At 33.1% G+C, this 20685-nt stretch overlaps 3 protein-coding genes across 3 annotated transcripts; 1 reads left to right on the top strand and 2 right to left on the bottom strand.

Annotated features, from left to right (window-relative positions):
* Nucleotides 1–1681: 1681 nt before the first annotated feature.
* LOC133191031 (kelch domain-containing protein 10-like) lies at nt 1682–16627 on the bottom strand. Its single transcript, XM_061326690.1, has 10 exons — nt 16538–16627; nt 14276–14406; nt 13862–13946; nt 13434–13588; nt 12299–12441; nt 12029–12113; nt 11658–11724; nt 11308–11355; nt 7664–7803; nt 1682–5311 (listed from the first exon to the last, which is right to left on the bottom strand). The coding sequence occupies exons 1-10, from the start codon at nt 16623–16625 to the stop codon at nt 5108–5110; spliced, it is 1146 nt and encodes a 381-aa protein (XP_061182674.1). The 5' UTR covers nt 16626–16627; the 3' UTR covers nt 1682–5107.
* A 1408-nt stretch (nt 16628–18035) lies between these two features.
* Nucleotides 18036–18542, top strand: LOC133191578 (uncharacterized). The gene has a single exon (XM_061327324.1). The coding sequence runs from the start codon at nt 18036–18038 to the stop codon at nt 18540–18542; it is 507 nt and encodes a 168-aa protein (XP_061183308.1).
* Nucleotides 18543–19672: 1130 nt separating this feature from the next.
* On the bottom strand, nt 19673–20470 carry LOC133191579 (putative nuclease HARBI1). The gene has a single exon (XM_061327326.1). The coding sequence runs from the start codon at nt 20468–20470 to the stop codon at nt 19673–19675; it is 798 nt and encodes a 265-aa protein (XP_061183310.1).
* Between the last annotated feature and the right edge of the window lie 215 nt (nt 20471–20685).

A 20685-nucleotide genomic window follows, 5' to 3' on the forward strand; every position in this document is an offset into this window, starting at 1 on the left:
CTGTCTAACTAAGAATGAGGGGGGGGGGGGGAGGGATAATTCAGCTTACGTCATAAAAACTTAGGCTTCCAGAATATCTTTACACGGCCAGATCTCGTTATCTCGTACTGTATTGGACAGAGAAAAAAAGATATCCAAGAATTCGATATATCGGAGTTAAAATACATAAAGACAAGGTAGTTGGTACACCCTACTTTGACATATACATGGTATTCGAGAGATAAAAGTTCCATATAGTTCAACTGTAGTTATATTTACCTCGTCTGAGCATTACGCTCAAGTTTCAGTCAGTCATCTTCTGTCCTTTTGATATAAAGCTTGGATGAATGGATTCTGTCTTCGGGGACTCTATAAACCAAAAAGAACAGCATTCTTCAGAACCCTTAACGATTGTCTTTTTTCTAATTTTGATTTCTTATTAAATCAATGCCACATTTAACTTAGGGATGATTTCCCATATAGTGCATGGCCGTAGGAACCAGGGTTGTGCCCCTTCAACAAAAACGTAAATTTTTGGTAGTGTCCCCTTAACTGTCAACTGAAAATGTATGGCTGTGCCCCCCCCCCCCCCCGACAGAATCGATGGAATAGTAAGTAATAATAATGTAAAATAAACTGAAACTCATAAAAAAAGAGAGAGAGAGAGAGAGATAAAGGATGATCAGGGATAACATAATAGTTAATCTGGTAATCAACAACTCATAATTGAACTTTCCTTTCATGTCACTGCTATCTACATGTACAATCTCGTACAGTCTCTTACTTTCACCAAACACAGAATTCACATGGTAAACTCGGCACCTCTCCCTATACGTGTGTGTGTGAGGTTTGTGTGTGACACTTTTAAGTCTATCTGACTAGTATCAGAAACTAAAAAATAGTTTTGCATTATATATTAAGAATTCTTGTATAATTCTGTTTATAAATCTACCTATCGATAAGATTATTTACAATGATTAATTATCATAGATGAATAACAAAGGGGAATAGCTTCTCTAAAAGTGGGAAAATTTCCTTACATTATCATGTTTGCCCTCCCTATCTCTAGAGGCCCTGGCTCAGGGGCCATGAATTTCACAAATTTGGAAGAAGCACTCCCAGGCTCATCATAACGATGAACAAGAAGTTTGTCTGCTAAATACACAGAAGCATAGAAGATTTTCAAAGAATTCCTGCATTTCTACTATAAGATCGGTAAGTATAACCTCTCTGCATGAGATAGGGGTGCTATAAGTTCTACTACATTCACTTCCATTATTATAAAAATTATAAAACAGTACTTTCTCTGTTTTAAATTCCAAGACTATGTGTCTGTTTAATTTTTGGATTATCATGGCAGTAATACTGTAAGCTATGGATTTCCAGCTGCATATTTAAGATGTTATGATCAGGTATTGGATCTGCCATTATATCCATCAGGTAGCACATACAGGTATTTTTTGGAATGAAGTCAAAAAGCTATTTGCTTAGTGCTTAAAGAATACTTAATTTGTAATATGTCGTGAATGAAAATTCAAGGTTATACCATACTTTACGAAACAAATCCAAATTAAAGAGCATCTAGTGACAACTCGATCCTCAACAACCTTATCATTGACATCTTAGTGAACTTAGGTATTTGGAAGACACATCAACTTGTAAATCCACTGTACCAAGTCAAAGAATAAACAATCAAACAAGATTATTAACAAGAAACTTTAATTTGATACAAAAGTTTTTTCTAAATTTAGAAAGCCCTGTCCTATTGGTTTTCTATAATTATAGTAATTCTTATTATTACTAAGTTTTTCTAGTTAAAATGTGCAGTCCAAATCTACTTCAACATCATTGATCATATTCATAATATTGCCTTAATACAATACTCATGTCTGCAGAATGGAGTCTTTGGGTTGGGAATAAATGCCCCTGAATGAGAAATTCTTTGTATAAGAACGATATCTTTCTCTGGGCAATGAAGTTTAATCAGTCAAAAAATATTTAAACATCTTTAAACTTAAAATCTAAAAGGTGTCAATAAAATAATACCTTAAAGAGAATTTTTTAAAACAATGAAAATACTGTACATGTATACCCAGGTAATAATATCTAAAAACTTAACTGATTTCATTATAATTAAGCTATCATGAAGAAGAAAAAAATCTTAAAAGGTACAGTATAGTTATAAGTGCAATAAGAAACAAGTTGCTTCATGGATTTGCATAAAACTTGGTAGGAAGACACATGCACACAAATATATCACAGCACTGTTTTAGAAGGAAACATACACACCTGTACCATACATGTAGTTCTCTGTCAAAAATAAGGGAATATTTAAGGAATAACTGTCTAATTTTTTGGATTCATGATGTGATCAATCGAGTGGCTTGCGTGATAATTTGCATAAACGCCGAAGGCATTTATGCATAAAATTATCACGCAAGCCAATCGATTGATCATCGTCATGAATCAAAAAAATCTGACAGTTATTCCTTATATTTACATGCTCCTGATTCTGCAAATTCCCATGCTAATAGCCCCGCTTCTGTCTCTATTTGTCCCGCCCCGCTTGTGATTTTTTTTAACCGCGCCTATCGATGACCCAGTAGATTTATGTAGAAATAAAGTATTTTGACAATTTGTAATTTTATCTCGGACAAAGACATTGGAAATGTAAATATATTACAATATACAGTTCAGAGTGTACAACTAATGAAAATGTCAGAAGAACTTGCTATCTAGGAATTCATTGTCAGTATTTATGTTTCAAACTGAAATCTCTCAGGTAACTCTCACACTGGGTGGAATAATGTTAAAATTCAGTTGTTATTGTGTTTATAACTTCAAAACTATTTTTTTTTATAACAAGAGATCTACATGTATTTACATGAAAGCTTGTGAATACAGACACACAAAATAATTTCTTTTCAATTTCAAAACTCCTTTTTCATGTAAAACGTAATTACTGTTCAATAAAAAATCAGCTTACAGTAAATAGGATATTCTTTTTATCAGTAAAGAAAATGTAACTCGGGTTAGCATTCTGGCCTATGGGCCAGTGTTTCAGCTGTTTCACTTTAAAGAGCTGAACTGTATACAATAGAACTAACCCTCAATGCCTGCAACACCAAAGGCATATAATAAAGTCAATCCAACCGTATTATGAATTCAAATTTCAACACTGGTATCTCAAACTCTCGGATTTCTCTCAAAGTCTTTTGACAGCTGACTGTATGTCACTGTGTTAGAAAAAGAATTTTTTTAAAAAAGATCACAGCAAACATTCATTCACACAATAATGAAATCTGTTCAACCACTTCAACATGATGAAAAAAAATTCATGAAAAAATGTTTTGGGATGAAGTACTGGCTCTTAGTTGTGTCACAAAACAAAACAACTCGAGTAAAATTAAACAATCACTAAATCTACATCAAAATCACCTCTGTTTCTGTGAAAATTATCCACGTCTGTCCCCACTAGACATTGTACTTAAAGAATTCAATGCATGGACTTATTTGAAGAATATCGAAACAAATAGATGCATTAAAATCAACGAATACAAAAAAGGCAGAGTCAGTATATAAAACACTACTAAATGTACTACAAGCAGGCAATAACTTTCTCCAGAAACCGGGGTGAATGTGTCACCACGTGAGGTAAAAGTTCTAATAGGAATACACTAATAATAAAAACAATCCAGGAATCACATCTACAACTTGTCTACCAAGTACATAAGTAATATCATGGACTGGAAAACTACATTAAAGACTGACTAGTAAGAATAATAGAATGATACAAAATCTATATACTTCTAATGTATGTCAACATAAATGCACCAATTCATAAAACAGACATTCCTCTATTAATCATTTGATTACTGAAATGTGACACACACTGTAAATACTTCAAGCTAAGTCAAATTCTATATTTATTAATTTATTAGACATATGGGTACCTCCACCATTTTGAGTAATAATGTCTTCTCCATAGCCTTTTCTTATTAATCTGATCAAATTACAATCATGGCACACTTTAATGTAGAGACTGAACTGAAGGGAAAAAGTATATCTTATATCTTTGCAAAATGACTTTTTTTTCTTCAGAAGATACAAAACAAGCACTCCCATAAGGAGACTAAAAGTCTGAACATTCTGGCTAAACAAGGTCTCTATTCCTGTACGATCAACAGCTGACTAGTGTTAATCCTTGAAGTTAATGACTCTACCGATGTAACAGTACCTAACACATTACACGATGAATTAACAAAACGTACGACTTTCTGATCAACCCTGGAGAATACTGTGTAGAAACTGAGCATGGATTATAACCTTATTATGCTTCCCAGTGGATTTCATTTCGACACTTACATGTACTGTAATTGTTAACTAGTGATCTAACTTAAATATTAAAACTAAAACATTAGAACTGACAAAATCTACTCTACATTCAAAATCTGAGTCCCATTGGACCAGGAACCTAAATAATCTTCACTCAGCAAAACCAAACTTCATTTTTTTTTTAAAAAGTCACCTGATGTCGTTACTGAACAATTTGTCACCAGAACAGTCAATCTCATTGATCTTCAAGCTTCAACAATAACATTTCCTTATCTTTCCTTATAAAATAAACAAAAACAAACAAACAAATAAACCAACAAACCTAACATATGCTCATATTATACACATACAATGTACACTACCTGTAATTAAGTTTCCCATGTCATTTTACTGCTTACAACAAACATCCATAAAAATTAAAATGCTCAAAAATAATGCCACAAAAAATAAAATAAAAAACAAAATATGATTTAAAAAAAAAACCCACACAAGTTAAACAGCAATGAAAAGATATTGGTTTCAGCATCTAAAATTCTTACTACATTCTGACACCATGACACTGGGTTTTCTTAAAGAAGAAAAATCTTACTAAAAAAAAAACACGGGGAAAACAATGTGGTTGATGAGGTTTTGAATGGATGTGGTATTGGCAGTTTTGAGTCATTCCTCCTCAGAGAAACGAAGCAGTACACATCATGTGTGGTGAAAAGTTGTACACATTATAAACACATTATAATCATGTATCAAGACAATGGATTTATGGAGGGTATCATGGATGAAGATAAACTGTGTGTCAGGACAACCTCTCTACAAAATGCAGAGGAAGATGTGAGGAGAGAAATGAAGTCCTATTCAGACTGTCCGAGTCCAGACACGACACAATCTTCTCCCAGCAGATTTCCTGAAGACTCGGCGTAGTCAGCCAGATCCTCTGTAAACAATTGGTTCGGACTTTGTCTATTTTGGACACACCCCCAAACACATACATACAGCCCTCCTGAAAAGTTCAGTTTTAAAATATAAGCATTAAAGATTAACATAAAGCTACAGGTATTTTCTATCTTCAATATGGATCATTTACAAACTTCATTTACAGGTATAAAATATCACAATCATAAAAGTGGACAAACACCTCTTAGTATCAACATAGATAGTCAAGGTCTTTCATTATTTTATTTTGGAAACCTTAAACATGTATACACCACAAGATATATCTGTCTCATGTAAAAACAATGTATTTTTATTAGAGATGTCAACGAGTACCCGGTTAACCGGGTACTTGATCGAACGTCCGAGTATCGAATACAAAAAATGTACTCGGTTACTCGGAAGTGTATTTTTTCTTATTTCAAAGTACATATTTTTATCAAAAACTTAATATCAAAAAATAACTTAAATATGCATACGGTAGTTAGGGTGTCATCATCTACACCTGTGAAACACCCGTTATAGCCTGTGGCTGTGTATATGCAGTAGTGACAATCACCTGGTACACAACTGTTCTCACCTATTGTGGTCCTTAATTTTTGGATGACTTTAATGAATGGTCTTCAAATCATTTTTAAATTATTTAATTAATATACGGTAGCGAAATCGGACATGCATAGAAATGTCGCTACCCACTTCAAAATTGAAGAAGTATTTAGAAATAACTAAAGATTAAAAAAAATGTTGAAAGTCAGTTTCCGTAGTAAGTTTAGTGTATATGGGGGAAACAACCAACATATGGAATAATATTAGACTAGCGATCCCAACAACGTCCGTTCCTTCTATTTCGCTAGTCTAATCACCACAAACCTGTGCAACAGATTGTCCTCCTTTTGCGTTGATGAAATAGATCCTAAACAAGAACTGTAAACCATTTGTAATTTTTGATGTATTAATTCTTTTGTGTCTATTCTATAAATTAATTTAGTACCATAAAACCATTTCCCTTGGATTCGATTGTTTATATACATTTATAAACGTGATAAAATCAACTTTGGGGTTTAACAGAGCTTAATATGGGGTTCAAGAAAATTAACACACTTGCATTTTTATTTCTACCGAGTACCCGGGTACTCGATCGGAAAAACATCCGAGTAACCGATTATCAAAAATTGACCGATTTGACATCCCTAATTTTTAGCCATTTTTAAAGGGGCCTGGACACAGTTGCATTGCCATTTTGTTTACAATTTTAAATTTCTACTTTTTATTTCAAACATTAACCAAATTGAACTTACACAAAACCTCTTAAAATTCAATGACAATGACATTCTTCATAACATTACATGAACACCTTTGTCTGTCAACAAGACACAGACTCTGTCATTGTTAATGTTTACATTTAACCAGGTGTGTTCAATTTGTTTACTCTGCACACATCACTGAGCACGGACTGACAATACTGATGAGATGGTTTTGCTTTCTCACATATCTACTCTGAATTTTCTGGATTATAATTTTAACATTTTTGATTAATACACAACAAATTTTCTTAAACATTAAGAATAAAATTTACTTGTGAAAGTGCAAGGAGATGTGTCATTTAAATGCATCCCAAAATTTTAAAATAATTTTAGATAGTTTTAAATAGTTTTAAGATAAAAGAAGTTTCTAAACACACTTTTAAAATATTTCAGTGTGAAATGCTCTAGCAACATAAAAGGCATAATACGAGACTGAAAATTTTAGAAAATATTAACTTTAAATCTGTGTCCAAGCCCCTTTAAGATAACAGAACATTATCTTTTGAGTAAAAAAGCAAACACCTTAGAAGTTCTTTTATCATATAATTTATCATATTGTAATATTTAAGGTTGTCTGTCCCTCAGGTTCTCTGAATCAGCAGTAAGTTGCTTAAGGAATTCACTTTAAGTTTAAATTCACCAAATAAAGTGCATATACTCCTATGTTTATGTTCAATCAGTAATTGTCTGTCTTTATAAGTACACATGTACCTGTTTTCATGGAGGAAGCAGTCGAGGTCAGATTTTAGGAACACTGCTTTCATAGTTCAGTGTAAAGAAATGAACATTAAAAAATATTTAAAAATCTTTTCGTCAGTGATTACACAAGAAACACAGTGTAGTGGATCTTCATTTTTATGATGATAATGTACACAAATTCTTACAGTTGCTTAAATTTACAAAAACTTACACACTGTAAATGGAACCCCTAAACTCAAATGGACCTATACATCGTGAATCAAACTTTCTCTAAATGAGTCCATACATAATAAATGGACCACTATATATGATTTACAGTTCTGTGAGTGTACTTACATGTAAATGAATCTCTGCATTGTAAGTGTACAAGTAACTTTATACAGAACAGTTTTATAAATGAGGCATTGTTACCATGTTACCTGAGTAATGTCAGCTGAGTGGAAGTACACAGGAACTTGTAGAGATGAGGGTAACTTTGTCCATGTGTACGTCTGTAGGGAGAACTTCCAAATGTCTCCAAATATTGTATGTGTGTCAAATCCACCACATATGTACACGTCTAGCAAAATAAAAACCAGTGTTACAAGATATCATTTTTAGAGTTTCATTGGGATATGACATGAAGTTGGTCATGTGATCAAATCCTGTAACGCCCAATTTAGATTTGATCACATACCAACTCCATGTCATATCCCAATGAAACTCTAAAAATGATATTTTATTTCTTACATTTATTTTCTAGACTCTGTTATGGAAATGCAACTAATATACATGTATGGTGTCATGTGACGTCACAGTCTAGACATTCCAAATGTCTTGTGCAGTCTGCTTTTTGTATGCAAGAAAGTCTGATTGTGTGACCAACTTCATGTCGTCAAAAATTGAATGTCAATTTTGTTAGTATCACTTAAGGAAAAACACCGGCAAATGTAAATATATCTGAATAAATATTGTCTGTTTGTCAAATCCACCACAGATGTACACATCTAGTAAAATAAAATCAAGATGTAACATCTAAAGAAATACTGTGTCCTATATTAAACACATTAAATACAATAAAACAGAATCTAGAAATGCATTTGAATATATATTTTGTGACTGTCCAATTCTTGGGAGAATTAATTTTGCAATTATGTCAAAGTTGCAAAAAATATAACAGTAAAAGGTAGACGGACACTTCGGCCCAACGACACCTCGGCCCGTCACGTTTGACACCTAGGCCCTGACAGGTCGGCCCAAAATTACTGACACCTCGGCCCATACTGAAGACACCTCGGCCCAAGGATTTTTTATTTATTTTCAGAATTATTATCTGTATTCACTATGGTAGTATAAATGTATGTATGTATAATGACGATATGTAAATAGGAGTTGATAATTTCAGAATTTTTGAACGAATGACAGCATAGATATCAGTGAGTATCTATTGAGTGGGAGGTAAGAGGTCTACTTATTTATTCATTTTGTTGCTTATTACAATGCAACTTTATTCATTTCATGATGTTAAGAATTCTTTTTTTTTGGTTAGGATATGTTAAAAATTGCATATAATCTAACATTTATTTTCACTTAAAAATTTTCTGAGGGTCTTTAAAAAAACTAACTGGTTTTCAATTTTTTTTTTTATATTTCATTAAACTAATCCCTATACATGCATTTATAAATTTAAAATATGATTAAAAAAATTTAAAACGAAATCTGTATTAGTTGTTGACAAATGTATTTCTATCAAAAATATCAAGCACCCAATGATGGACCTAAGTTCACTTGATTGACGGGGGTACACAGACCAGATAAATCTGAAGGCAGTGCTTATCTGGAGCTTTAATCCTGCTCGTAATTAACTCCTCATTGTCACCACCCCATATGACTCTAAAGGATGCGCCGCGTCTTCTTGTTTGTTTAATGATTAGCACTTTGAAATGGATTATCTTTTTTTAATTACCGTCAATTTACTCTCGGAAGATCATTCATTTTCTTTCTCGCTTCATGGGTATATAACAATATAATCCGTCGCATAATCCTTGTATAGTCCCTATCATAATAAAATACTTCAGAATATATTGAATAAATATATTCAAAATTATACATTTTTGTTTGTGTCGAGGTGTCTTTTATGTGAGCCGAGATGTCTAAAATCTTGGGCCGAGCCGTCGGGGCCGAGGTGTCAATGGGCCGAGATGTCGTTGGGCCGAGGTGTCGTTGGGCCGAGATGTCTGACATTCCAGTAAAATATTCCAATTCACAGCTATATAAAATGTTTAATAGGTTTTATGGATCAAAAGAAATTACAAATAATCGTAAACATAAACCAGAAGTCTCTGACGAGACTGTAGCTCTACTGGTTGTACTTATAAAGGAAGATAAAAGTAGCACTTGGACTTGATGCAACAGCAGTAAATAGAAAAATGATCCTTGGTGTAGTCTCTTTTTGTGACAAGATTTATTGCAATCTAAAACTGTATGTAACACAGTCATCTACATCATTATATAATATTACACAATCTATTTTGATTAAGAAAATATAAAAATATAAATGATTTCTATATAAATGATTTCTTATTTAGCAATTATTAATTCTACATTGCTTAAAGTGATCTATGTTATGAGAGAAATCTAAGCACATAAGAACTAGAACACAACCTTGGTCAGTGACCTTGTTTACTCGTAAACATTTTGTTTATTATTGATGGTCAGTTAGAGCGGACCAACCGTAAACCTTGTTTCAACGCAGTAATTTATATTACAGATCACTTATTTCTATTTTTGTGTATTTATGGGTATTTGTTAGACTTTCAGTCTCCTAGATATGGTAGATCAGAGCAGTTATCAAGTGCAAGCTGGTCATCTCTATTAATTATTGCTGGTCACTCCAAATAAATATCCTGAGACTAGTACATCTGGTGGTCACTTCGACAGTTTATGGTCACCGAGGAAACCTAAGTAGGACAAAAGGCGGGACCACTGGAGTCCATTGAGGTCAACCGGACATACTGTGATGGAGCGTCCTTGGATACGAGATTAACGTGGGCAATACGAGACTTGGTCATCACCAATAGGACAAGGTCTTTCTAAGGCATTGGAGTTTGATGTCAGTAGTATAAATGTTACCGCACAGTGAATTTTGTGTGTTCCCCCGACGCTCTCCGTATAAACAACTACCAAGAACTTTTCTGTCTGTGAGGGAAACCCAACTTACGTCTCCACAGGATTACTGGACTTTATTAAATATTTGATTGGCTTGGACGTTTGCTAACTCTATTTTACTCTATGAACATTTTAAAGTGAAATGCATTTGTTTGATGTTAAAGAACTTTGATCAGATTATTTTTTTTATTTGTTAAATTGCGCGAATCTTTTTCACAAGTTTAATTCAAGAACTTTTTGACAATTTAAGATCTTATTGATATTTTAAAACACAACGCAAAGTACTCTTTTATTGTTGTTTCACTACACGGTAATAAATTCAATTATACCTGTTGATAACTCTTGTGATTATTATGTCATAATTGCAATTGTCTTACATGTAGGAGGAGTAGCCTTTTAAAACAATTTTACAGAAATTTCAATTTAAGTAACCATAGCAACATCGTTCAACAAAATCAAAAAACAATATAAGACAATTATGTATCTAAGTGTAGTCTACTTGTATGCCACATTATACTGAAATCAGACAAAAAGTGTAGGAGGAGTAGTGTTTGAAAATATTTAAGAAACTTCTATTTTTAGTAACCATGGCAACACCGTTCATCAAAATCAAAAACTGATATAGAGAATTATGTATCTTAGTGTAGTCTACTTGTGTGCCAAGTTACATTGAAATCAGACCAAAACTGTAGGAGGAGTAGCGTTTTGAAAAATTGTTTACAGATGAACAGACAGCTAGACAGTTAGACGGACAGACAACGGACACCTTACTATCGCATAAGCTCTTCTGGTCTCTGACCGGTAGAGCTAAAAATCTGAATTATCAAATCACAAAAAATTTCCAACTAAAGAAAATTCACTTTTTTACGTCATTAAAAACAAATCTAATTTCTTTTGATGAATGGTTAGTTCTTACCTTGTTTGAATTTTACACAACTGTGACATTTCCTAAGAGGAGGAAAACCTGTGAGGAAAATTAAAATAAACATTTCTTATTGTAAATCTATATATTGTCAACAAATTCTACTTTCAATGCCACCCCTATCAAATTTCTATAAACATCATTGTTATTTTGTGAAAATTCCAATATTAGTATAACTACAGACCAGTGATAATTTATCTCAAAGTACAAATGTTTTAAACAGATTTTTCCAAATGTAACAAAACTGAACTCGAATAAAGAAGAAACAATATACATTTCTTTGAATATAAGATAATTACATACTTTTTTTGGCAAACTTGGAAGAATTACATGTATAAGATTACCATGTTTGGGATCTGGAATGGACTTGATGTTCTCCCATTTACAGGTTGGAATGTGGAACGCTGGAACCTACAGTAAAACAGACAGAAGGTTACTGGAACCTACGGAAAAAACAGACATAAGATAACAAGGATGATGCCTTCACAGATATACATGTACAGGGACATCTGGTACTGAGGAGGGTGCTGCAACTGTGACCATTAGAGTGAATTTTCAGCTTTTCCAATTTCACTTTCTTATTTATTCAAATCCAAAAATGGACAAATCATTCTTTCAAATTTAAATCCAAAAGTGGTCGTATTCAAATCTAAAAGTGGACAGATCATTTGAAATCTTATGCATTCAAATCCAAAAGTGGACAAATTATTCTTACGTATTCAAATCCAAAAGTGGATGAGGCTGTTCCACCACCAAACACATACAGACGATTGTCATGGCTAGCCACCTCATGTCGATACCTGAAATAAAACACAAGTAGGTCCCCTTTAAACTTCCTTAAAAATTCATTTATCACTTATTTAAAACAATTTCATGGTCTCTAATTGGCAAAATTCAGTTTTGTTTTAAATGGCAGTGAATAAGTTACCATATTCAAATTTTACCAATAATAGTGTCTGAAAGTTTTTATTTTCTGTACAGTTACCTGCTCTCTGGAACAAAGTCTGACTGGGCAGGTAACTCCTCCCAGGTCAGTGACTGAAGGTCAAGTCTGTGAATGTGAAGGTCATACGTGTACCCTGACGTCCCACCACACACGTACATGTGCTTGCCGATCTTTGTCAGTGTCTGTTGATTGAATATGAGAGATTTAACATTTATACTGTACATTTGCTTGCTGATCTTTGAGCATGTTGAGAGAGTCTGTTGATTGAATATGAGATATTTAACATTATACTGTACGTTTATAAATGTGCGCATGTAATTTACTGTTTTCACTGTAGTACATGTATATAACACTGAAGTAAACACTGTAAGGAACTTATCTTTGAAAATGAATAAATAATGTCAGGAAAAGAGGTATAAAATCTGAGAATTCAAAACATATTTTATAAGCATCATTTATTTTTTTAAATTAATCTGATTGAGTAGTCAGGCATTCCTTGTTGATTTTCTATTTGCCAACATGACATTACACAGCATAAGAATACAAAGTGTGGGATAGGAAATTGACAAAGAAATTTATCCGGTGATGCATATCCACTGTATAAAGGAGTGAAGACTATTAACCAATCTTCACCTGATATAAAATATACATGTAGATTTCTGACATCTGAGTGACACATGGACATTCTGAAGATTTTAAAGTGATAAACATTAAACTACAGTCTCCACAATATATCTAGATAATTGCCTTATATTCACATGACCATTATTTTTCTGTGTGATACTCACATGACCATTATTTTTCTTTTTGATACTCACATGACCATATTTTCTGTGTGATACTCACATGACCATATTTTTCTGTGTGATACTCACATGACTGTATTTTTTCTGTGTGATACTCACATGACCGTATTTTTTCTGTGTGATACTCACATGGCCATACTTTTTCTGTGTGATACTCATATGACTGTATTTTTTCTGTGCGATACTCACATAACAAATTTTTCTGTGTGATACTCACATGACCGTATTTTTTCTGTGTGATACTCACATAACCATACTTTTTCTGTGCGATACTAACAAGACCGTATTTTTTCTGTGTGTTACTCACATGACTGTATTTTTTCTGTGTGATACTCACATGACTATTTTTTTCTGTGTGATATACTCACATGACCGTATTTTTTCTGTGGAGATTCTCCTGCACACTTCATATGTCTCCACTTCAGTGTGTCCAGGTTACAAATGTTCAGCTGATTACTGCTGTTAGAACCAAAAGGAACCCCGGTCCCTCCAAAACACAAAAGGTTCCTCCCAGACCTCAGGACTGAAGTGAAAAAAAAACCTCATTCATCACACTGTCAGATATATTAAGTGTTTATACTTCAGATGTACAAGGAAACCTGTAAAAGAAACAGCTGTTGCCTCTGAATAACAGCGACATTTGTATAAACGATATTGAAGGACAGACCCAAAAAGAACAAGGAAATCACACGAGCTCAAAATTTCTTTTACAACAGTTTACATGTAATTGGCATGTTGATGACAATGCCTTAGGAAAAGTAAAAGAAAAACCTTCATATTTAAACATAATACCTACCTGCATGTGATGCCAGCTCTATCGGCATGTTACCATCAGTTTCTAGTTTTGTCCATTCCCGTCTTGCAAAGTTAAACTTCCATAACTGTCGTATGATATCAATAAAACTTAAACAACAAAGAATGCATAAACAGTGAGTATTTGGCAAAATGTGAGCTGTCTATATTTGTGATCTTGGCTTTTAGAAAATTGGGTCAATTTTCAGTGCATCTCTATTTTGCTTTGTGAATAATGTCACTGATACAATATATATTATACAAAAAATATGCAGAATTAGACGAAAGAAAATACAATTTCTTCTTCTGGATGCAACAATTTAAAAAAAATAAATTGATAAACTGATACAAATTAACTATGAAAAACAGCTGCATGATAGCTACTGTCTGAAATCCAGATTTTTCACCCAAATTTTACCTCTTTGAACAGTGGGTAGTAGGTATCCTCTGTGTTTGGAACATTCAGGAACTTTGGGTTATAGCCTCCCAGTACATAAAGGTTACTGTCGTCTACCACGACTCGATGACCACTTCGTGGAAACAGAAAATCTGAAAATGGGTGTATAAAAAACAAATTATGATTCATACAAGTCAGAAATAAGCTTTCTGTTTAAAGAACAATATAACTGAGTAACAGGAAGGGAGAAAATATGTGACAAATCAGACCAGGATTTGAAACCCGGTCCAATAAACTCTAGAAGCTGAAATACCATATGAGCTAGACACTGGCTGACCTCGACTGTTGTACGTACAATGTGTATAGTTTCACACATTGACACATTCACAAATATAAAACTGAAATATTAGTGCAAAAGTAAACTGGTAAACCAGCCCTTGCAGTTCATTTTGAGTTTGTGATCATGGTGATGCATGAATTCTTTTGTTCTCTTAAATAAAGTAAATACTCCGATACTTTAGGTAAGTAACACAAAATGCGGCTAACAAAGATCTTTAAACGCAATTAATTTTTTATCCTCCCCACCCCCCCCCCAACAAAACTTTCACCTATAATGTTTAAATTCATGTGTTTTGAGCAATGTCTTTTATTTTAATCAATCATGTTAAAAAGACTTAATTTATTTTTTAATATCATAAAAGATATTATAAAAGATATTATGATTTGTGAAAAAACCGTTATACTAAAAACAAAATAAAAAAGGATACACAGTGTTTATATATGTGTAGTTGGTATCCTGGAGGTTATACATGCATCAAATAAGTCAATGAATTACCTCTCTTTTTAAAAGGGTTTCCCCATTCACTGAAAATAATAATGAATCGAGAAAGTACAGAACGCCAGTGATTGATGCAAGAATCACTTAAATCAGAACCACAAACTGTTCTAGACATTGAGACCTAGGACAAAATGACCCAAGACAAAGTACTTGCCCAGCTCCAATACTGACTGGCCCTAAGCCATATATTTTATTCTTATTTTAGAAGATTATTCATATCAGCAAAATTCAAAACACATGTATTTTCATTTTTTTTTTTACCACACAGAGACAGATATTGATATGAACAAATTTATTCACATAGATTGTGCCATCAAAAATCATAGATACTCCGTAAAAATGCACAACTTGCAATTAAAAATGTCAGGGTTTCTAATTTCATGTGTTTACAAAGATCTACTTTTATGTTGAACTTCCCTTTCTTCTCTTGGAACATAACATAAGTACAAGATTCTTTTCCTGGCCCTCAATGGCTTACTTTTACCCTTCCTCAGCTTAAGAAAAAAAGAAGGCATGAACCTGAAACTCATCGGACTTATATCTTGTGTAAGTGTTGATATATAAGCCATTCATTTATTTTTATTTTTAAAAACAATACATGCAATAGCCAAATAAAAATTAAAAAGTTGGCAATTGACCTCAATGATGCACATTTAAATCATCTGTAAATTATACACAGTGTAACGATGCTCTAGTCTAGGTTTTACTAGGAAGTATTTTCCTTTGTGTAATCCATACCGATCTGAATGGAGTCTAGTGTTAACCAGACAAGTATGTAAACTGTATTAGGACGGCACTCCAGGTGGCTTTCATTATCTCATGTCTCTCGTGGATAACTCAACATTCACTTCATTATTATAATAATTTCTTGGCAATTTGAAAATACAGTAAAACACGGTTATAACAAAGTACCAGGGACGAACAGTTTTGCTTAGTTATAAGCGTAATTCATTATATCTGTTTTAAGCATGTTAAGTGTTCAATATATTTTAAAGTCAAGGGGAATGAAAATCACTTTGCTATATGCCTCAATTCATTATAAATGTGTTCGCTATAAGCATGTTTTACTTTACTTTGATCATGTTAATTGTACAAATTTTATATTATAATTACAACATCCTGTTAGTATTTTCAATACAGCTTGCCTGCATTATCAGCACCTGTTTGTAATATATACCAACATTATAAAAGTGCTCACAATACAGTGTTATCAGTCGGAAACTGTGAATAGATTGCATTCTTTTTACTTAAACTAGTTCCGTCATGTTCGGGGAAAAGTCTGCCTAGGGCTGCTTTCTTAAACACACCTGCCGCGTCAAGTAATCCGTTACAACCGTGTACCGATTGCACAATCTGTCAGATCAGCTGTTATTCATCAAGTCGTTTCTCCTAACTGCAAGTTTGCAAAATCTCATTTTTGTTCTAATATAAAAAAGTATACATACCTAAATTGCTTCTGTCGATATTTTCCGTAGCTTCGTCGTCTTGCTCTGGAGATCCAAATTTTTCTACGACCAGTCCCCTAACTGCCATTTTCTAAGGGCGAATTTGTTTCTCAAAAACTGGTTTTAGTTTCGAACCAGTTTGGTTAACCGTTCATTTGTTCCTCAAACTGGTTTTAAACTAGTTTCAACCCAGAACCGGTTTTCCATTTGTTTTTGCTGTAACCGAAACCAGTTCCTTGAACCAACCAAACCACCTCCGATGGTGGTTTATTCGGTTTACGAAATAGCGGGAAGCTTTTCCAGCATGGCGACAGCGTCTGCAATATTGCTGAAATGTGCTGTCTGCTCTTTTGAAACGGAAGTAATTCCGGAGTTTGAAAAACATTTTTGTAAGATAATTGATTCTGCATTTATTTGATTTGAATGTAACAAAAGGATTTTCTTGTTAATAAAACATCTTTCAGTTATAAAATCCAAAAAAACCAGCATTTGTATGGGATAGAGGAAATTCTAGTTACAGTATAACTGATGAACAGTAATATATACTTATAGTGATATGGTCTGTCAACAAATATATCTTTACGTTGACAATTTTCATTTACTGACAGAGAATTTTAGTTTTTAATGTTAAATTTCTGAACATTTCTCACAAAGATTCATTGATTTGAGCAGTATCATTTATATTTGCTTTACTATTATTATATACCTTTTTCATAGGCTCTACCAACAACAATGTAGTTCAAGTGAAAGAGTTGGTGTCAAAAAAATATCATACGTTAATTTCAGAAGAATTTCTTAACACATATGTGTTTGAAAATGAAACTGAAGCCAATAACTTTAGAGAGAAAGACCAAGGGAATGATGATAAGGCAGTTATGGTTTTCAACAAAACCAAACCAATTTACCCAAAAGTTAACGAAAATTTGTCTGTTTTTGGAAAAGAATTTGTACGAAATACAAAACCATGGGTGGTCAATCTCCTTACTGATTGGTGTAGATTCGACGAAGTTATATGCTGCAAATCTTCAAGATACTCTGAGGCCAATGAAAGCACTGAAACAACTGGTAAAAAATTTATGTCTCTAATTATATAATATATCTATATTTTTAATTCAAAGTGAAACATCATAAAATGCTGAGTTTGTACATTGTATATTTACCCATTTATGTCAAGCCCCTGATAATATTTGCTATCCCCATGCTTGAATACTACTTAATATGCTTTGAACAGAATATGTACATAATATACCAGTCATGATTTTTTTCCAAATTATTTGCAGATGAAAGTAAAACAGATGTACCAAGTACCAGCAATAATTCATTATGGTCTGATATACCAAGTACCAGCAATAATTCATCAAGTACCAGCAATAATTCATCAAGTACCAGCAATAGTACCAGCAATAATTCATCAAGAACCAGCAATAATTCATCAAGTACCAGCAATATTTCATCATGGTCTAAAGTTGCAACCAGTCATCTAATAGAATTACACACCATGCATTCTGCCAAATTCACAAAACCCTCTATGAAAAAGAAGGAAGTTTGGAAGATAATTTGTTCTGAAATGCACAACAGGGGTTTCTCTTTCACAGTGAATCAATGTGAACAGAAATGGAAAAATCTTACAAAAGCATATAGAGATTGCGTTGATCACAACTCAAAATCAGGCAATGAACGGAAAGAATGTCCATTTTATAAAGAACTAGAAGACTGTTATGGGTATAAACCGAATGTTAAACCCGTATTCACTCTAGGAACACGCAAGGAGGATGAAACCGATAACGAAGAATCAAAGGCAGAGTCAACTTCAAGTGACTGTGATGTGACCCCCAAAAGAAAGAAGAGTAAGCAGGCAAGTGAAATAGTAGAAATCTTGGATGACATGAGAAAAGAACACAAGGAGATGATGAAGACACTGAAGGAACAACATCAGAAGAAAATGGAAAATGAAGAAAAAAAACTTGAAATAATGGCTCAGTTGGTTGAAGCCATGAAAAAATAGTAACAGTAGTAACTATTATGTTATCTTTTAGTGTAAGAAAGATTACTTAATGGTAATTTCTGGCAAGTTAGCGGACTGGTTTGTAGTTGACAGGAGAATCTGATACGACCATTAGTCAATTTTTCATGCCTTGTTATTATCAGATAAGATTATTTCATTGTTGATGAAAGTTCCTATTGTGGTATATTAAGTAAAGACTTAAGTAAGTTTTTAGTATCAAGTTTGTCTGGTCTTGGCTGTTGTCACTGTTGACTTTCTTTTGATTTAAATATTTATTATCTTCTGTAGAACCCAGATGATTATCATAAATAAAGCTTTTTTCTTAAATTTGAAAATGAAAAGTATGGAGACTATTTTTAAAAAGTTTTAAATATTTGAAAATTGTTTTGTTCTTCAAGGAGAAATAATTCTTTGGCCTTTAATTCCACTGTTTGATGCATGTATTTTATAAGGCTTTAGAGAATAGATAAATAATTTGAATTTGTTCATAATAGTGGTCAGAAATCAAAATATTAAAAGTTTTCTCTTCAAAAATGAGTTTTGGTTAATTTGGTTATTAGTTTTAGAATCATTAGAAAAATAGTTAACATGTATTGTAAGGTAAATTATTAAACATACTGTAAAGTTGGTTTGAATAATGGAAATCTAAAGTACATTTACCTGTGTGGACCTATGATAATCCAATTGTTTTAAATTATTACAATGTGATTACTAGTAGTCATCCATTCATAAATCATGATGTATACAGTATACATGTATCAGAATGTTTTGTAAAATTATTTATATAAGCCCTTGAGTATAATAGAAGGGGAGCACTAGCTTCAAGACCGCATTATTTTGAGGAAGGTATCCTCTGTCTTTGATTTATTTTTGTGTTACAATAAAATTTAATATACCTGAGTTTTTATCTTTCCACTGTGTTGAAAAAAAAAAATTCAGAATTTGATCATTGATGAATATTTGATGCATTAATATAAATACTTCATTTTAAGTAAGATTAACAATGAACAAATAAACTTTTTTTGGATTCTTTATTAAGAAAGGAGTTTCAGTTTCTCATGCATGTGTAATTTAGATATGTTTTTCTGTTCATAACAAGGTGCCTACGTTGTATATGAACAGGAAAAATATTATAACATTCTTGCAATACTATCCCTCTTTTCTCCTGCAGCATTATTTACACATAAAATTTGCACAAAGTTGTTGACTTCATCCTCTCCTCCCTCCTCTATATACTCTACACAATCATCGTCATGCTGTAGACAAAATTCGTGCAATACACAGCAACTGATCACTACTTTTACAATTTTTTCAATGTCCTGAATGTCTACAAATTTTAAGCGGCGAAATCTTCCTTTTATGGCCCCAAAAGTGCGTTCAATTACCATCCTAGTACTGCTGTGAATATAGTTGTACTGATACTGACTTTGTGTTAGGTTTCCACGGTCCCTGTAGGGAGTCATCATCCACATTTCAAGACCATAAGCAGAGTCCCCCAAAAGGTGTGTATTGTTGGGAAACATCCCCTCTGGGTCTTTCTGAATCCTTTGGTACAATTCTGAATTTTTAAAAACTCGGGAGTCATGCACAGATCCCGGCCAACCACAGTTAACATCTAATAAATGCATTTTTGAATCACACACGGCCTGAAGAATGACAGACGGAAATGACTTTCGATTAATGTAGTTTTCTGGACAATGATTTGGAGTTTTTATAGGTATGTGACTACCGTCAATGGCACCAATTACAGCAGGGAAATTTTTTAAATCTTTAAACCCTTTAACAATGTTGGAAACTTTTTCACCATCTGGCCATTTTATGCATTGCTGCAGAAGTTCACGGCAAACAATGTTTGCGAGGCGCTTTACAATATCAAAGACTGTATATTCACATACTCCGAATTGGTCAGCAATAGCTTGGATTGTCATTTGTGTTGTCAAATAGCGTATGAAAATTAATAACTGTTTTTCCATTGGTATAATTGTTTTCTCTTTAAATTCTAAGAAAATTGTTAAAAGAGATGAAAATGTTCCTGGGCTCATTCGAAACCTTCGTCTAAAAACTTTGGAATGATCTCCTCAACATAGTTAAGCGCTCGAGGAATTCTGATCCGACGCTGAGGAATCAGGGTCATAAGAGCAGA

Source organism: Saccostrea echinata, unplaced genomic scaffold (assembly GCF_033153115.1).
Source record: "Saccostrea echinata isolate AGI-Se365-2 ecotype Australia unplaced genomic scaffold, CSIRO_AGI_Sech_v1 ptg000023l, whole genome shotgun sequence".
In the NCBI taxonomy this organism is placed as follows: domain Eukaryota; kingdom Metazoa; phylum Mollusca; class Bivalvia; order Ostreida; family Ostreidae; genus Saccostrea; species Saccostrea echinata.

Coding starts and splice junctions, on each gene's coding strand:
- LOC133191579 (XM_061327326.1), bottom strand. CDS start 20,470: ATGACAATCCAAGCTATTGCTGACCAATTCGGAGTATGTGAATATACA.
- LOC133191578 (XM_061327324.1), top strand. CDS start 18,036: ATGCATTCTGCCAAATTCACAAAACCCTCTATGAAAAAGAAGGAAGTT.
- LOC133191031 (XM_061326690.1), bottom strand. CDS start 16,625: ATGGCAGTTAGGGGACTGGTCGTAGAAAAATTTGGATCTCCAGAGCAA. Junction 12,442..13,433: donor CACAGAAAAAATACGGTCAT/GTGAGTATATCA, acceptor TTCAATCAACAG/ACACTGACAAAGATCGGCAA. Junction 11,356..11,657: donor CATTCCAGATCCCAAACATG/GTAATCTTATAC, acceptor TTTTCCTCACAG/GTTTTCCTCCTCTTAGGAAA.